Source organism: Siniperca chuatsi, linkage group LG15 (assembly GCF_020085105.1).
Source record: "Siniperca chuatsi isolate FFG_IHB_CAS linkage group LG15, ASM2008510v1, whole genome shotgun sequence".
NCBI classification, from domain to species: Eukaryota; Metazoa; Chordata; class Actinopteri; order Centrarchiformes; family Sinipercidae; genus Siniperca; species Siniperca chuatsi.
The window spans coordinates 14,599,502-14,618,490 of NC_058056.1; the positions used below are offsets into that span (position 1 = coordinate 14,599,502).

The 18,989-nt window shown below is 43.6% G+C and overlaps 1 protein-coding gene across 4 annotated transcripts in view; it reads right to left on the bottom strand.

Moving 5' to 3' along the window:
* rtn1a (reticulon 1a) overlaps positions 1-18,820 on the bottom strand; it is a 20,719-nt gene extending 1,899 nt beyond the window's left edge. The window contains exons 1-6 of one of the 4 annotated variants that reach the window (XM_044167783.1): positions 18,444-18,820; positions 10,134-10,865; positions 8,979-9,659; positions 887-1,094; positions 632-770; positions 356-425 (exon numbers count right to left, since the gene is read on the bottom strand). In XM_044167783.1, the coding sequence (XP_044023718.1) occupies positions 356-425; positions 632-770; positions 887-1,094; positions 8,979-9,659; positions 10,134-10,865; positions 18,444-18,666 (2,053 nt within the window). In that variant the 5' untranslated portion in view covers positions 18,667-18,820. Of the gene's footprint in view, positions 1-355; positions 426-631; positions 771-886; positions 1,095-2,864; positions 3,006-6,264; positions 6,582-8,978; positions 9,660-10,133; positions 10,866-13,358; positions 13,539-18,443 lie in introns of those variants that run through there. The other 3 variants (XM_044167784.1, XM_044167785.1, XM_044167786.1) reach the window with 3 other exon arrangements.
* Between the last annotated feature and the right edge of the window lie 169 nt (positions 18,821-18,989).

Consider the following 18,989-nt stretch of genomic DNA (forward strand, 5'->3'; position numbering starts at 1 on the left):
TGCTCAAACAGAAACACACTTGTGTCAGCATGGCCCCCAACACTTATCTAATGTACACTGGAAAAGTAAACAGATACTGTACACGTTCGACAGTGAAGTAAACATGACCAATAAATGAATTTGGTTCTGGCGTAATGATAAGACACGCTGCACTTCTCATTAACATATGATATAATAAAGCTGTTGTTGTTATGTGTATTCTGTTCATCAAGTCTTCTGAAGATTTTTGAATTCCTGACACACAAAAGTCAAAAAGACTGGAGTGCTGGGGTGTGTGTGAGTCAACAGCAGTGCTGGGAAGTTTGTTGTTGATAAAACAAAGCTGAGCGAGAACTCTGAGTCGAGAAGACCTCACCTAGAATGAGCAGTGTCAGGCCGTTGAACAGAGCACCCACATAGGTCAGCAGCCACATCAAAACAGCAAACTGAAACACACAGACATGACATGTTTTAATCTTTGTAACCTGGATGCCTGAGTATATACATGTATTACCAGATTGTTTTGGAGTCCAAAAGCCCCACTTGTGGCCCCAAGAGGCAGAGTTGATCTTACACTATACCTGAAGTAACTGACAGATTGCCATCCCTTGCTAGTGATGCTAAAAGGCAAACAAGCGAGTTTGAGGCAAACCTTCAAAGAGTCGATCAGATCTTGTACGAGGAAGAGCCTGCGGAGCTCCTTCATACAGGTGTTGGTGTACAGCAGGATTTTGTCGGCATATTTACTAATCTGGTCTTGGGATAGAGCGATTTCAATCTCCAGGTAGGCTCTGGTTAGAAACACAGGGTCAGAAACACAGACAAGACCGTTCAGTAAGCAAGTGCCATAGACCTTTTAATGAAATCCATAAACCGTCTCATTCAAACAGTCTTCCGTTTTACTCACTTGAAAGGATGTCCCTCGTCGGTCTTCTGCACAGCCTGCAGCACAGACTTGTAGATCCTGAAGCTGATGGTGGCAGAGAGGGCTGCCAGGGCTAAGTAGGCTCCGACGCTGACCACACTGAACTGGGTCAGGGAGAAGAGGAGCAGAAGCACGCTGCTGAACACGGCCCCCGACTGCTTCACATTCCTCCAGTAGAGCAGGTCAATTGCTGTGGGGGTGGGGGGGACAGAAGAAGGACAAACAGGGTTAGGAGCCACAACAAGCATGACCTGTCCTCTCACTCTGCGTCATGTAGGCCTGGGCATCCGTGGCCATATCATTTTCAAAGTTGGATTAGTCTGCTGCGCGCTACACACCACACATTTGGGTCAAATATCTGGAAGCTGTTCACAACCCAACATCCTCAGAGAGCTTCGGCTGTCACATGATCCTGTTTTAACCCAGCTTCCTAACCTAGCTTTTCACTAGGTTAGAGGGAGCTGTGGAGCTGTAAGGTGGCGTGAAGGTGTCTGAGGGATGACTGGTCAGTTCAGTATCTTTACTCCTATATATAGAGCGACCTTTGCAGAAGATAATAGCTGACTCTCACTTGTCGAGTGAATGCCTCAGTCTGTCTGTGTTGCCACACTCCGGACCAGTGGGACTTCGTATTTACATCTGATGTGTACTTATCAGTGGCACCTGGTCTGGTCTCATACGTATACTAACATACATACAAACAGGCAGAGGGAACCGCATTATACCTGCACTGGCTGCTCTCAGAACAGAATTAATGATTAACCTTATGGCGCGGTGCAGGCAGTAGCAGAAATAGAAGCACTATCAGCAGATAATGGTTCAATGTGACCTGGCCAGACAAGCAGCTCTGATTCCTCCGAACCGTCTCACTCACACAGGAACAAACAGTTGAAATATGCAACGGCAACATGCCTGCAGGCACTCGTACATCTTGCTACCCCATTTTCCTTCTATTCTAATATTTTCTCAGTTCTTTGGGTGGTGGGGCCTGTAATTCAAAGCCTCTAGCAAAGATGAGAGAGAAGTGATAACTGAGGATTAGCCCAGTGTACCATTACAGCTTCAGAAGCCGACTCGGTCCTTCTCTGGCAGTCGTCTGTGTCGGCTGGAAACACAGGGCTGTTTCCATGAGAACTGTCAGCTGCTTGTTTCACCTCTGCTGAACCAGCCGCCTCCCCCACCACCAATGAAGTCTAACAGCACCACTAGGGTTTACCGTTCATCTGTTGTTACAAACACCTGGAAATCCTTCATGTCACGTAGGGAGGCAAGCAGAACCAGTTAATGTAAAGTTAAGAAGAGAGAATTGTGGCTGTGGTCTCTTGGGTATCTTACTCTTCCTCTCTGAGCTGCCCGCCAGCCTGCCTGCTCTAATTTTAGCCATGGAGCTGTGAGCAGCATAGTGATGACGGCCATCTTTACTCTCCACTCAAAGGCATCTGTGAATGCCAAAAAGGCAGGCTAAACCTGGTAGGCAGAAGAACATCTTGGTTTGACACTGTGTGCAAAGTGAATCTCTGTACCCACACACTAACTGTTCCTTTACTGTAAAATAACACTTGTATAATCTGTCTTTTCTTATCAGTAACCCAGAGTGACATACAGTACCTATCTGCCCCCCCACTATCAAATCAAAGACAATACTCATTCAGAAACAGTGGGAACAGCATCCATGTGCCCTAGCTGCTGTACATGCACCACTCCCCACAGAAGCCATTATTGCTGCCACCACTGACAAAGTGTCCATGTAGCTACTGATTTGAATGGAGATGCTCACACACACACAGACAGACACAGGTAGCACAGGCAGCCGCTGTAACAACACACAGACACATCAACAACAGACAGCTCTGCTAGAGACAGGTGTTGACCGGCGACAGCCACTGTGCCTTGTGATGTGCTGCACAGGCTGCACGCAGACTGAAAAGCTTTAGTTAGTGCAGTAGAAGCGAGTACTGACCTGCGGCTCCCATGGCTGAACAGGGAAAGAGGCAGCTGCTTTATCCATGGACAAAAGGAGAGCACTGAAAGGGGGAGTCCCCCCTGCACAGGAGGGGAGGGGCCACAGCCACACCAGCAAATCAGCATCCGCCTGCGCAGGGGGACCGAGGGAGGGGGGGCATCTATGGGGTGTGGTTGCCAAAGAATCACATTGCAATCCAACACACACACAATAACACACATATAACACACTCTCTCTCTATGAGCTCTTTTATGCTCAGGCTTTTAAGAGCAGCCCTGCTGACATGTGACAAAGACTACCAGGTAGCGACTAAAATAAAAGAAAGTCCAGAGTCCTTTTTATGTGTGAAGATGGCATCATATGACTTCAGTGGCTAAAGATGAGACAACTGCCGTAACATTGCATGCTAATAAACCGTACAGACTGTAGCCATATTCTACTGCTCAGTGGCAAGGATCTGCTGAGCACCTGCCTGATGCAGTTACCATAGTTACTGTGCTCCATTTTCTCCCCACCACTCACTGAGAGATGGAGAGATGGAGAGAGGAAGGAAGGGAGGAAGGGAGGGGCCGAAAGAGGAAGAGGGAGGGAGGGAGGGGGAAAGAGCGTTCCTTTGGGAACAGAGACAGATTCATTTGCTCCGAATCTGGGGAATCAGCAGCACATAATGTGCCTCCACACCCCGACAAATGAAGACAGCCTCTCCCTTTATTGTGGAGCACAAAAGGACAAAGGCAGATTTAACACGAGGCCGGCTAGTTGTCAAGTCTGTGTCAAGAAAATTATAAAAACTATGTGCATAAAGAATGTTAACAGATAGTGTCACATTACAAGCTCATATTTTTCCAAATTTGTGTCTGATTTCTCACTGCTTAAAAAGATATAACTGCTCATTTGTGTGGTGCAGCTTGTTTACACTGGATGACAGTTGGGATGACATTTCAATTGTTTACATTCGATTAAAATCATAACCTGATATTCATTTATAATTAGACTATAACTGCACCAAATATAGAAAATCCAGTTAGTTTTTGACAGTAGCAAAAACTGAACTGCATGGGTTTAATGTAAGACACGCACGATGCTGAATCAGAGTACAGAGGAAGTACAAATGCAGCCCGCCAAGTTCTGTATGTTGATATGATGCTGATATTCAACACATACACCGAGCAAAAACCAGAGCAAATGATTAACACCAGTGACAATAATATGATTCCCCCTCTCCCTTTTCTGTAGTGAAACTAGTTTAGCCTGACCTCATTAAATCACTGAAGACATCCTTGTGGCCTCAAACAAGCCATCAGCCGGAATGAGCAAACATGCGAAGGAACTTCTGCTGCCAACAGCCGAGATTCAGGACTTGAGGGTCAGACTTGGAACTTGGACTTGGGGTTGATAAGTTTAGACTTGGGTATGACATGATGATTATGAATGTCAAATTTTTTATCAGAGGGATAGTTTTGATATTAGATGGTATGAGTTACTCGCTAGAGCTAGTGTAAACGGAGATACCTCAGCAATCTGACAGCTTGTCCAACAGAAATGAACAGCAGCAAATTGGCCCAGTTAAAAACATTTCAAACCAAAACAGCACTTAAAAGGTTTCAACCATCCAACCATCTTCAGTGTATTTCTAAAGCTCGATTCTCCTCTCTATATCATTCTCTCTATATCATTAAACTTACTTGAATAGATGTATGCATGCTTCGATATCACTAGCAGTAAGTAAATCATGTCGTGTTATGTCAAACAAAAATTTGACCTATTCTTCTTTTTATGACCTATCTCAAAGTTTGATTCTTTTTATGCCAAATAATGATTTGGAACAATAGCAAATTAAATGTGAGTCTTCCTATATGCATAAAGTTGTATACACCACTAAATACGCAACATTCCACAGCAGGGAGTATCTAAGTTTTGATCTATATTCACGTATTTGAGAAACTAATAAATAAAATATGGTAGGACTGGTTCTCTAGCTGTCATATTTATGTTATTTAAGTAAAACATCTGTTCTTCATCTTGTATGGTTTTGTGACATATTATGTCATATATTTAAGAATGTAGATTTACTTGATTGATAAAGGTAGCCACCTGATTAGCAATCATTAATCAAGTGTACACAGTAGTGTAACAGTATGTTTTCACCTATAGCATGCATTACAAAAAACCTGTTGGCTGTTGCGTGTCATCTTGAGTCCTGTAAGTGCATGACTAAATTTTGGATATATGTCTGCATCATTGTTTGGTAATTCTTGAGTAGCTAGGTGGCAGTGAGTCAGTACTGTGCATGTGCAATGAGAATGACTAAACATAAAAATGCCCACAGCTTCAAGGTGATGTGTAAACATTCAACTGCAGAAAGTGTATCTGCTCAATTTCATCCTTTGCTGTGTTATCTGTATCAGCTTAATTTGATGCGTTCCTAATATTGTGGACAGATCCCCTCAGATAGGCTATCATGTTACACAGTCTCAGACTTTCATTTTGACTAAATTAAATGAATAATGACTCAGTAGAATAATGACAAATGGGGGTTTGTCATCAAGGTTATTTTTACAAAGCTGCACACACATCCACAATCAGTGACTGTTACAGTCTCTGTTAAGATACAATAAGCATTTGCTCTATCTTTTATATCGCATTGTCACTGCTGAGCCAAACCTAAAAAGATGGCAGATAATAAACCACGACCAGTGTGGAGGAAGGGGCGCCATTTTCTCTCTTGGCCCCGTCTAAGAACCCTCTGTGCTATGGAAACAGACAGACGGAGGATGCTCTTCTGTGGCCCAGTCTCTGCAAGGTGCCATGGCAGCCGAGGAGATAGGGTTGATGTTATCAGGATGGGTGTGCCCTGGTTACCATGGAGACAGTCTGTCAGTGCCGTCGGGATGCTCGGACTGTCTCGTTATACAAAAACAGAGCATACGCCATATAAAACCAGCTCCTCTGCACGGTTGCAAAGTGGAAAGGGTGATAACAATGACACGCCTTAGTCCACAACACAACACTGGCATCCATATTAACATGCACCTAAAACAGATGGCTCCCAGCATGCTTTTGTGTGTATACTTTTTTTTCCAAAACACCCACCAGCGTCTCTCACCCCCTCTCCTCTTTGTTTTTTTTTTTTGGACGCACACACATGCAGCAGAAAGGATCTGTCATCAGGGCGTGTCCGTGTGAAAAGAGGCGCAGGTAAACAGCGCTGTTTGATTCCCCAACACTTGACAAATACAGTTAAATGACAAATGCATGCATGCAAAGCACACATACACACATTCAAGGACACACACCTAGAGTGTCATGAATATTTAACCTACATATGGAGATAACAGTCTCACAGCCACAAATCACAGACAAACTGCTGAGTAAATCACAGTAAACACATCAGTACCCTGGCCCTTCCAGCCGCTCCAGGAGCTTTCCTTCTTGGTCACGTCTGCAGTGGCCTGCATGCTGGTGATCAGTTATGTCCCTGTTCTCTTTCTCTCTTTGTCTTGATGGTCTCCGTTTTCTTCTTTGTCTCCCTCTTCGGTAGCACCGACTCACTCACTCATCCCAGAAAGGCATGAATGGTCGAAAAGGATGCAGAGATGACAAAGAGGGAGGAAGGGAGGGAGGGAGGAAAGGTTTCCAAGGTGCTGCCGGCTCGCGGAGCACACAGACTGATGCTGTGGAGCAGCGCTGGCTAGAAAAGAAGGAGCAGGGAAAGTGCGTATGTGTATGTCTGTGTGCGCTGGGGGAGGGGGACGGGGGCTCAAATTGTAAATACCACAGTTGCTGCTGCAGCAAACCATCCATGCAATGATTAGGAGCCTAGGGGGTGAGAGGGTGGGTGGTGATGGTTGGAGGCTCAGCTATTTTCTTGAAAGGTAAGGTACACTAGCTTTCATAATAAAAGCCCAAACAGAGCCTCAGAACACACTGGTAATAGTGGGGGTACAAGCAGTGGGAAGGTTATCCCACATAGCTTTGATGGGACACCAAAGCATTGTCATAGGCTTTCTAGCATGTCACTCTGGCTTCCATTGTAGCTTGTTTTCAGTGTAACAGAACCATATTTATTGGTGCAATTAGTAATACAGACTACAAATATGGCATGTTGCCACATTCTGTGCAACCTGAAAGAAGAACAGCAGTCATTTTAATAGCCTGATGCCATGTTGCACACCAGACAGGGTGCAATAGCAATGTTTTCTGAAGATTGAAAATGGCTGGACTTGAGGCCATGTTGCTAAGGAAATTTATGGCAAACATCCAGATCCATTGTTCTTTATTTGCGAAGAAGAATATTTAAGGTTGTAGCCAGAGATTCAAATAGCTGTTTCCACTATGACTCACTGATAATTGAAGCGGCAAAGTGGTTGTACTTTAATAATTCATAACGAGAGACACTGGGCAATACAGCACAATGCTCCTTGTTTAGTGCCCTCAGGATGTGTTTGTGCTTTATGATTTCCTCCCTAAAATATATCATAACGCAAATGGAGCTGTAAAGAGATCTGTGACTGAAAAGGCAGTGTAGGATGCTTAAAAAGAAAACAGCACTGTCACTGTGGTGTCAGCACTGAGCAGAAAACAATTCCTTTATAATTTGAGGCTGACATCATTTTTCTGCCCCCCCGCCCGCACAGACAGCCACACCTCACACTGTATGCTCCAGTGCCAATACCAACCAAGAGGAAATTAAAAATCTGATTTCTCTGAACACGCTTCCCCATCACTGTTGCTATAGCAACTGGTGTGGAAGTGCACCGACTGACTAAAACAATATCTGTTAGTCTTCAACAGAGCAGCAATGACAAAGGTGCACTGCGCCCTCTAGTGGTGGAGAAAAAACACACGTGACCTTCTTTTTAGCATTTCCAGAACCTTCTTAGAGTCTGAGTAAACAAAACAAGGAGGGCCTCTTTTATTTGCTATTTAATCACACCAGTTCGAAATATTATACATTTCAAATTTGTAACTATTTACATGACTCACCGGACTCACTGGGGCAGGGTGCATCCGTAACTGGCAGTTTCAGAAAACCCATGTACCTGTCTCTTTGGAGGCCACAGAGGAGCCAAAGCCAAACAAAATTTATTCAGATGTGATTTTTTCAGCTCTGTAACTATGTGAAATTCAAGAGGAAGCCTTCCAAGCCCCTAAGTAGGAGTGTGCCCCAGTTTTGACATCATAGGATTACGTAAACCCACTGTTTACAAGGACAGAAAGAACAACCAATAGAAGTCAAAATACCCATGCCAACATCAAATGTGCAGCTTAGACAGCATTAACTCCTGCTGACTGAGACTGGCATGTCTGACTTATCTAATCACAGGATGTTACAGAGTGATGTAAGGAGCCAGATGCTGTCAAGATGCAGAAAGAGTTTTTTTTCTTAACATCTGCAATTCCGTAATTTGTACTGTTTCCACTGAAAGCAGAGAGTAATGTTTACAGGTTAGACAGTGTAGCTGTTGAATTTCAGTCGTCATGCATTGCCATAAATCTGAATCAGTGCATCCTCACTCTGCCTTTTTGTCCTCAAATGTACCACCAGGGGGAAGCAGACCTCAGGAAAGTAGTAACACAAGCACTTCCCACCCACCACACACACATACTCAGCAGTGGAACATCCCATCTCTCTCAGCAATCCAGTTTACTTTCCCGGCCTTGTCAACAAAACAATGTCAAAGCACACCATGCAGGTAGCTGCCAGGAGATAAACAAACACAAGTACCGCGTTAGTGATTTGATTAGAAATGTGTTGTCAATTATTTTCAAACTGTTTTTTATCCCTAGATATGATGGGGAAGGTTTTGAACACAAATGCACACACGATAGCTCTTTCATTCGGGCATGAAGACACATCAGCACATAAAACACTACCTGTATCACAAGCTAACAGCACTATTTCTGGAGAGCCAGTACTCAAGATAGTAGCATATAAGCCAAGGTGAAACCACTGCAACAATGAAAAGATTACAGACATGTTTTGTGAAATCCTATTACGTCCACAAAGAGGCAGTAACAATATATATTCTTACATTTTTGTGCAGAGGTGAAATAAGTATCGCTTAGAAGTTCTGCGCAAAAAAGAAAATCAAGATTTTTAAGACTGACCTTTTTGTTTATTAAAGCCCACCAGGAAGGTTGAGGCAGCGGGTTTTCCTAGGTCTCCTTTGCCCTCATTGGTGTGCATGTCATCCTGGTGGGGTCTCTCCAATCGCACCTCTGGGGGCACGGCAGCAGTGGGGGGCTTGGGCTTGCTCGGGCAATCCTCCTCTGTTTTCACTGGGGTCTTGGCCTTTTCTGTGATCAGGGGCTCGGCTGGCACCGCCTCAGCCGTACTGCGGGGAGGGACGGCACTGGGAACCAGGGGAGAGGGAGGGCTGACTTCCTGTTTGGGGCCACTGAAGCCCTGCTCTCTCTTTGGGCTCTCTTCAGACGCAGACTCAATGAAGAGATCACTGTCAAGCTCTGCCTCTCTCTCCTCCCTCAGAATGCTGTAGGCTGTGGGTGGAGCGTGGTTGCCAGACAGGCCGAAACCTCCCTTGGCGACTGGGGGATTGTCAAAGGGGTTGTTAGGCTGGCTGAAAGTGCCCTTGCTTTTAGGCGGCTGGGCAAATGGGTTGCTACTGGCCTTTGGAGGCTCTTCAGACACCAGCTCAATCTCTGAGTCTCCAGACTCTGCGCTGCTGCCATCATGCTCCCTGCTGCCGGCCTTTGTGCTTGGAATGCTTTTGGAAGCTGCAGGCTTCACTGTGTCAGCCTTGAACACATCATGAGAAGGGAATTCTTTTTCTGCTCACAAAGAAATGAAGAGAAAAGTGGAAATTAGAGTCTTCATTCACATTACAAATTCAGACATACAGTATCTGCACATATAACTCAAAGCTCATAGTCTTGCTTTAATGACAAATGCTGAAGTAGCGCTGACTTTAATGCCATTTATTATGGCATTAACATCATCTACATGAAATACATCTGACATGGGGGTGGCCGATATGACGATATATGTGTTTTTGTATGATTTTTTCCATCAATGTGATGACGTTTCTTGAGTTGTCAGGTATTTAATTAACTTAATTAGAAAAAAGACAGACATTTCCATTTGGTTATTTTAACAGTTTCTCAATTGATTTTCCAGAAAATGTACAATACTATGGTATATTCTGATCGCAATATGAAATTATATATACCATGATGCAGGATGTTATCAACATCACCCACTTCTATATCTGACCACAGGTGTTTCTGTGTGTGTGCTGTGCGTACGTGTTGGTGAAGCATTGGGAGTGGAAGCTGGGCTGTCGTCCTCTGGCTCTGATAGCGTCACAGTGGGAACCCCCTGTAAGCCCACACTGAGGACGTTTTCACGCTCAGACACACTGACTGGAGGGGGTTGTTGCTGCAACTCAGTCTTGGCAGTTGGAGGCTGGGACTCGGTCAAGGTGATCTTCACTGGGCTGGCCGTCTGCGGGGTGCCACCCAGGTTTCGGTAGGAGCGGTAGTCTGACAGCTCTTCATCAGATGGCTCCTCCACGTAGGGGAAAGAGTGGGAGCCCAGTGCTGGACCTAGGTTTTCCTCTTCCTCCTCATCATACTCATCTCTTCCAGGGTTTTTATCTATGTAGCTGCCCAATGAGTCACAACCAGTTGAGCCTGTGTCCACCAGGCTGTGCAGAGCCCCCTGGTGCTGGTCATGGCGCTCATCCCCGTGGCTGATGTCCATGTAGTTGTAGGATTCTGTTTTATCTGAGCCAAACAGAGATTTTGGCATGTCGTCAGCCAGGTCGGAAGTCATCTTGGTGTTGGAGCTGAAGCTATAGGTGTCGCTGGAGAAGTGATCCAGGGCAGAGGAGCCGGAGGAGGACTTGGAGGGTTTTAGGTCATCCGACAGGTAGGAGGCTTCTCGACCCGATGTGAAGCTCTGATTTGACAACAGGGAAGTGTACACATCCCCATCGTCATTCATAGGCTTCCTAAACAGGCCAGACATGGGATCATCTACAGAGATTGGCAGGAAGAGAGAGAAGTGAAACTCTGTGAGGTTACAGACACAAAAAACTGATAAGGAAGAATGACAGCACTCTCTGTGTCACACTGTGTCTCTGTGTCAATCAGCCTGTGCCCGAGCTGTTTGATTAATGAAAACATCCAGTTTAACAAGGCTATGCCTCTGCTGGTGCTGCTGCCAGGGAGAAGGGTTATGGCACTGTGAGAGCAGCACAGTCAGACTGGGTGCTCGGCTGTGAAGATCAGTGAGGCAGCAGTAACAGAGGGTACTTGTACCCGGTGCGGGACAAAGGGGGATTGTTCAGACCCCAAAAAACCACAGTGCCACAACCCAAGTCTGTTCTAAATCATGCAGGCAAAGGGCTTTCTCTGCTCACATCTCTGCTCTGTAATCACTAATACGATATGAACAATATACTGTATGTGCAAGCTAGCATATACCCTCTCCAAAGCTTAAATGGTTTAAACTAGGCTAGACTAGGTTTACAAAACTGTTCAATATATACATGCATAAAATAAATATTTCAAACACTGCACCCTTACTGTATCCTGATATTCAATACACATGCAAAACTGAAATATTAATAAACACAGTGATACAAGTGTAGTGTTAACGGTGTTTTCAACTAAAATTAAGAATTGAAAACCAACAAACAGTGTTGGTGTTAGCTGTGCCTTTGTGTGTGCTCTGCTGTAAAATATCACTCAACATCTCACTGAATAATTTGTTACAGTGCTGCAGGGAAACGTTAAGGATGCTCATGTTACATGTGACTTGCAAAACAGGAAGCGGCTGACTTGATAGGGATGTTATTTTAAATCCTCAGGTCAGAAGTCAAGGTCAAGTCAAGTATTCAGATTTGTTGACTCTATGTCCAACTTCCAGTCTAAGTCATGCAACTCGGCAACAAACACACGCTGCCTCCTGTTCATACACAAATACACAAGCATAAACACATTATCCACACACAAACACACACTATCACCACACATCTGATGCCAATATTTTTGTTGTGCTGTGTACAAGTCAAAGTTTATACTTCCACTAACTGAGCTCCTCCTCCTGCTCTCTAGCCCTACTTCTCCCTGGGCAGCGGTGGTGCTATAAATAGGCTGGGTCCAGCTGCTGGGCTGGATGAGGGGGGAAGATTTAAAATAGCAACCTTAGGGTTAGCTCTGGAGGATGCAGACTGACTGACAGAAGACCCAACAGGTCAGGACGTCCCGTCCCTCTCTTCGCTTCCTCTAAAAAGCCCCACCACCCTTCCCTTCTGCTGTCCTTCCTACTGCTGCTCCCTCAGTCATTAACAATACATCATACCGCAGTACAAGAGCATAAACACTACACACCCATGCTGGGACACAGGGGGAGGGCTGGCGTGACATGGAGGAACAGCAAAGCAGGCCCAGATGCTTTTGAGCTTCAGATTATTTTGTATTTAATAGACTCAAATGTCTTGTATATCAACATTTGAACTGCTTATGGATCCAAGCAGTATGCAACATAAATGGGCACAGCTGCTGAGCCAAGTTCAGTTCAATGACATGAATGCCCTTGATGTACTGCTAAAGCGAACCAATGTATAATCCTCTTAGTGTACTACCATCGTATAGGTCCCATCAGCCATCACCCTGGCAACACCATCATAATCTAACACTCACTGATTCACTGTACAGTACAATCTACTGTGCAGATGTGGGAAGCACTCAGGGCCACTACAAACTGTGAAGTGAGGTGATCTCTGGAGCTGTGAACTGCCGATAATCCTGTTGACTGTAGGCAACACACAACCCCTCTCTCTATCAACCCATTCTACGTAACAACACAGATAAACTCACCAGCAGTTGCATAAGGCATCTGCAACAATAAGAAGGCTGCATGCTTGTCTTTAACTGCCACGAGGGCAGCCATTACGAGCAGCTACTTGACAAAGTTGGTGTGTTGAGATTGAGGGCATTTTGAATCTGCTGATATGGCGTAGCACCCAGACACTGGGAAAAAAACCCCCACAAGGCTGAGACAAATGCTCAGATGGGATTGGACGTGACAACAGAGGAATTCTCAGCTCACACTGTAGCCACACAACATAATCATGTCACTGAAAGGATGGTACAGTTAAATAAATAAGTCCTGGTGGATGTGCTGTGAAGGGGCAGTCCTTTTGTTGTCCCCTGTGCAGCCAGTGCAGCTCCGAAACTAATGCATCCTGACAATCTGTTCTATGCCAAGGCATAGGCTCCTAATTATCGGGCTACAGACAAAAACATGTGAGCACAGATGATATCAAAACAGCCGGAGTTGCAAAATGAATATATTACCACTTTGAATTGAGCTGCATGTGGGATTCAATGCGCAGCAGGGTTTATTCCCTTGAAGACACTTACTGATCCACTGCAGTTATTCAATGTGGAATAAAATGAATAAAGAAATTTCACAACAAACAGCTATGTTTGCTAGTCTCGAAAAAAATCATGTTGTCTCACTTCTTGCAGCCAGGAGTCCAGTGTAGAGACAGAAGAGATGCTGCTGGTTCCGCAACCCATCACAACAACACGCAACACTGACTTTCAAAGGAACAGTCTGTCTGTGTTGTCGAAGCACACGCCATCCCAATACTCCATCTGTGACCTTTTCGACTGTGGTGTTACCTTTCAGGAGTTCTCTTTCACTCCATGACCTTGTGGAACCAATCCATCAAGACGCTTACTGTGCTCCTCTTTCAAAGCCATCTGTGCCTTTGGCGTTAAATAACGTGCTGTAGCTTTATTATTTTAGGTATAAATTGGCTAGTGGGAACTGCGCAATACTGTTTAGAAAGATAAAAACAGAAATTGATTTTGAAAGCATGGATGATGCACAAAGACTGGGTTGGGTGTGCACATATTATGAGACATTTAAATTAGCCAGTTACGCTACTTGTAGAAAGCCTAGGAGATGAGAAAAATACCCTTTATCAGCATAAACTTTAGGCTTGCCTCGTAGCATTTCTTTTCTTTCTTCTGTTATTTGGTGTACAATTTATTTTACATTTTTCATGTACATATATATTCTCTGAAAGTCTAGAAGTACATATTATGTTGTAATTGGTGTTTTTTTTCCTTTGTTTTTTGTATATGTGTTACCGGAAGTTAATATATTTTTTTGATATTTGATAAACACCGGTGTGAGATGGGAAAAAAATGCACAATGTTTGGCATGACACAGGAATAAAAACTAACTTATTAACTAACTATAGTCATTTTCTCAGTGTTATAATGCTTTTCAATATGAAATTTGCTGTACTTGCAGCTACTTTACACCTGAACATAAGTAACATCACTACAAACTAAAAGCTCCTTTTTGATGTAGAAGTTGAAACAAATACAAGTCCACATGAACAGTTAAGGCTGGACAAAATGATGGTGATTTTTTCCCCCCAATGCATAATGATAAATAATAATATATGCAAATCACAATCTAAATAATCAAATTGATGCTAACAATCAACATGACTGTATTGGAGGGTGGTATAATATTAAATTCCTATATTAAGTCTCTTACTTATTTGTCACAGCTTAACTGAAGTACCACTCTGACTCTTGATGGTCTCTGGCTTTAAAAGCTTTGGATATGACATTTATGTTCATACTGTATTGATTGCAATATCCCTAGCTGAACAAATACATGAATACTAGTCACTAACTATCCTACTTTAATGTTGGTAAAAAAGGAGAAAATGGAGAGCACAATGACAGTCTATATTAGGAGCTGAGGTACAACAAAACTACTAGCAGAAATCAATAGAGGAACAGCTGTGCTCTGAGCCGCATTGATCCAAGACAATGAGGACATACAATTACTGTAAGAAACGTCAGCGTACCCACCACTCTTAAATAAAGAAAATCACTCAGGGCCACACAGGACAAATGTTGTTCCAGCGGCCTTTGTCAAAGATAAATCAATGTAAAGCCAGTTTAAATAAAAGTAAATCTGTCCCCATTCAGATTCTGAAGCCGTAGTAATGTACAGTACCTGTCTTCCACTGCATTGATCGTATTTTTCTTGCTTGGATAGAGCTTTATGCATGAATGGAGAGGATGTGGGAGGATCCAGACTGGGTGACTGCATGCTGTCGGCTTTGGGTCAAAGATGTCAATTTGATGTGATTTTGGATTGGCATTTCACTTTCATTGTGCAGACAGAATTTGGCATTAAAGAGAGCAGACGTAGGCAGGAAGACAGGCATGTGTAGGTTACAATAACCAACACAAAAAATTTAGATGGACTACTTGTGTTTATAAGTATCTCTGCTGATAGTAGCTCTAATCCCGAGAGCAGTTTTGCAATACTCTGCTCGGGGATTACTCTATGCCCACAGGCTGGAGAGCTGGACTGAGGCAGTAAGATCGTAAACATAGCATCATATTTCACATGCTGGCTTTTAATTGTTTTCAGGGTAAACACAGGGGATTAAAGAACATGAGAAATTATGATTTATCGATATAATGATAGCAGTAATACTTTGTTATTGTCCCCTACAGTGGATCTTTTTGGGTTCGGCCTGTCATGCTTTTATCTGTCCTTTTATCCCTCAGCATTAGCAAATTGGTCCTGGAGACAAATGAATGAGATTGGAAACCTGGCAGGTAATACATAGGATGGAGCACTTGAGCCCAAATCATTCTGGAAAGCGAACACATATAGTATATATATATATATATATATATATATATATATATATATATATATATATATATATATATATATATATATATATAATTATGTAAGCCTTATTTAATTATGTAAGGTGCTTGACAACACATGTTTAACCGCAAGCTTAGGATGTACATGCAGACACTGGCTCACACCTGGGAGCTGCTCTGCTTACATCTGGAAGATACTGAATTAAAGGTATCTGCAAAGGAAAAGACAGCTCTTTGTATTTCCAGTTTTTCCCAGACAGTCTGGCCATTTGAACTATCAGCCTTCTCATCACAGCCTCGCCTTTCTTGCCATTAAGCTGCTTCCCCCTCCCCCTCTTCCACCCCTGTATTATCTTGCGTCTTTATCATCTAGTCTGAAAAGACCTAGCACTGCTTGGCCCCCTGGGAACAGGAGCAGAGCTCTCACCAGCTAAAGGCACAAATGCACTGTGCTGGCTTATGCAGTCCAGCGGAGTCGACTAAGTGGTTTCTCTATCTGAAAGATATGGAAAAGACCCAGCCAGACATATGCTGCCTCATCCTTGTCACTGATAATATGCTGAAACGGAGAAAGACTCGAGTCTAATCCACCTATCAGGGACTGGATTGTGGGAGAACGTTTCCAATGACTGATGCACTTTGTCAGGACATGATAAAGTGACCATTATAATACACTATAAGGAGTTACAGAGAGCTTTTCAGGGAAAGAAGGATGTCAAAATGAGGTGTCACTGTTTGTGTACACTAGGCACTTAGTTGTTTTCCTCTATGCCAGAGAGCAGGGGAAGCTAGTAGACACACCATGTGCTAAAAACAAACTCGACAACACTTAGACCCGGTCATGATGCAGCAATATCTTCCACAACTTTCTTTTTCAAGCTTCTTGAAACCTTCACAGGATGGGAAACTTTTCAAGAGGCTATACTGTTCTGTACTGTCTGTGATTCAAGGCTAAGGTTCTGTCCCGTGGTAATTTAATACAGCTGAAATCAGCATTATCGGCGTCCTGTGGGTACATCACTGCTGTGAACAAGATTTAGGACAGGCATGGATCGATTACTTAGCGAGGCAATTCTAGACATCTTGAAGAGATACTATTTCACAGTTCATACTGTTCAAAGGCCAAACTTCCTTTCTGACCACAGTAAAAAAAAAAATCTTAACATTCCAAAAACTTCAAATATAATTTTGTGATCACGCACCAGCAAAGCGGAGAAGGTAAGTTTGTTTAAGAGGGGGTTGTTTGGAGGGAATGTGTTTGACAAAGATCAGAACATACTATAACATACTATATACGTGACCAGACTATAACATGTCTGGTCAAGAGGAAAATGTCCACTCTGCCCTGCTAGATGTGATGAGATCGGCACTGTTCCCACCAAGAACATAAGTGACAGAGTAGATTACTTCACTGTTTTGGACACGGCTCAGCAGGAGTCATAGCAATAAGAGACAGCCATTCTTTCCTCTTTTAGGAATCAAAACATACTCTGTGTGTGTGTGTGTGTGTGTGTGTTTGTGTGGACACACCTACACAAGTTTGAGCTTGTCTGGCATACTATTATGAAAGCAGAGCATGTGCTTTGTTTTTTGTAGAAAGTGAGGCCAAACATTGACTAGCCAGCTCATCGTTTCACATATATTTTACGCTCAGGCTGCTAAAAGAGGATCATTTTTAGCTCTCGTAGGTTATGTAAATTTTGCAATGCCTTTTTTTCCATTGCAACACTTTTATCTTTGGGTGTTAAAGTTCTATTTTCATGCCAAATTCTGTGCCTCAGAGGATTAAAGTCCAATTTATGCATTCAGAAATGCTCTTGTACTTAACGGATATACAAAAAAGATGGGTATTTCTTTTCTTTTTCTTGTTTTGGACCAGCTGCAGCCAGGGAAATGAGAAAGGCCTGAGCAGCAAAGAGAGGAAACTAGGCGTCGTTTTTTTTTTTAAAACATCATCTCATGAATTTTTCAGTGAATTCGTGAATGAAAGTGCAGGGCTCTAGTTTTTCTCGCCAAGCGAATAGTGAGCCCTGTTCCTTCAGGATTAAAAATAGCAGCATGAGCGAGCTGTGATGAGGAGGGTGATGGACTTAGAACTGAGGTCTGGATGATGTTCCCACAAAAAACACTGCCTCCAGCATCCAATAATATAACTATATCATCAACAATACCAAAACAGGAATGTAGGAATCCTGTCATCATGCAGACTACGTGTTACAGCAGACCTAATGAAATATTTTGGTCAAGTCTCATCCTATTGATAAACTGTATGATTTAATTATTTTCTACCCAGTCACTAGCTATGAAAGCTAAGGGGCTTGGGCCTGTAATCTATTTGTCATCCCTCTACCCCAAGATATCAAGAATGCAGGTATTTTATTGTAGATATAGGCCTACATGTGGGAGCTGGTACAGTAGTTTTTCCAGTGAATGTCCATAGGCCATTCAAAGTTCAACAGGCTATTTGTTAATGCATGCTGCGTCCCATCTAAATCCTCCCACCAGACTCAAGTCTAATCAACCAAAGAACTGTGTAGATTAGTGGGGAAAACAATGGGTCATATTTGATGTTTCATAACTATCAAAGGCAAAAGCTCTAACCAATGAATTTCAGTTTTTGAAGATGTCTAATATTATTCCTTTCAGCATCCCTGTTGTGACAGCTGATTTACTATCATCCTATGGAAGTTAGTCGCTTGCATCATTGTTTGTGTTTTCAAGCCCAGAAGTTTTAACTCAGCTGACAAAGAGGCCGCCTGTCGTAAAGCTAAATCTATGTCAAATGGACTCGGCTGCGTCTCTCACACATAAATACCGATGTGAGGTGGTTAAAAAACTATACATTGGTAAACATAAAGACTTAACTGCTATAACTGTCCGCTTTACCTGTAGATGCAGTTTCCATAGCAACGGGAGGCCTTTTCCCCTCGTCCTGGAAAGGATGAAATTGTTGATCCAGGTCGCCCGCCACCTCGTTGCCTCTCGGCTTAAATTCTTCACGTAGCTCGTCGAACCGGGTCGGTGTGTTATCAAACAGGCCGTTCCTCTCATAGTCATCCCCAAACCACCTCCCTTCCGAGCCTAGCTCCTCACCGGGCTGAGCAGACATGCTTTTTTGCTGTTATCGGACAGAAGGTATACTAGCTAATAGGCTTCCTCTTCCTCCTCTCTACAGTATATCGGGGCTGTACTGTAACTGAGCAGTGGCAGCCCTTTGCGCTAGAATGGGTGACGGAGACAAACACACAACAACGCAGCTCCTGGCCGCACCGGCGTCTGTCAACTGAGCCTAGGGTTTATAGACGCCACAGATGAGGCGGTGCGGTCGGTCGGGGAGCAAGAAGAGAGGAGTGAGGTTGATTGTTTTAGTTCACTGCTCCAACGGTGACGTCATGGTGTCCGCGAGGCTCAGGGTTGGCACTTTATATGGGG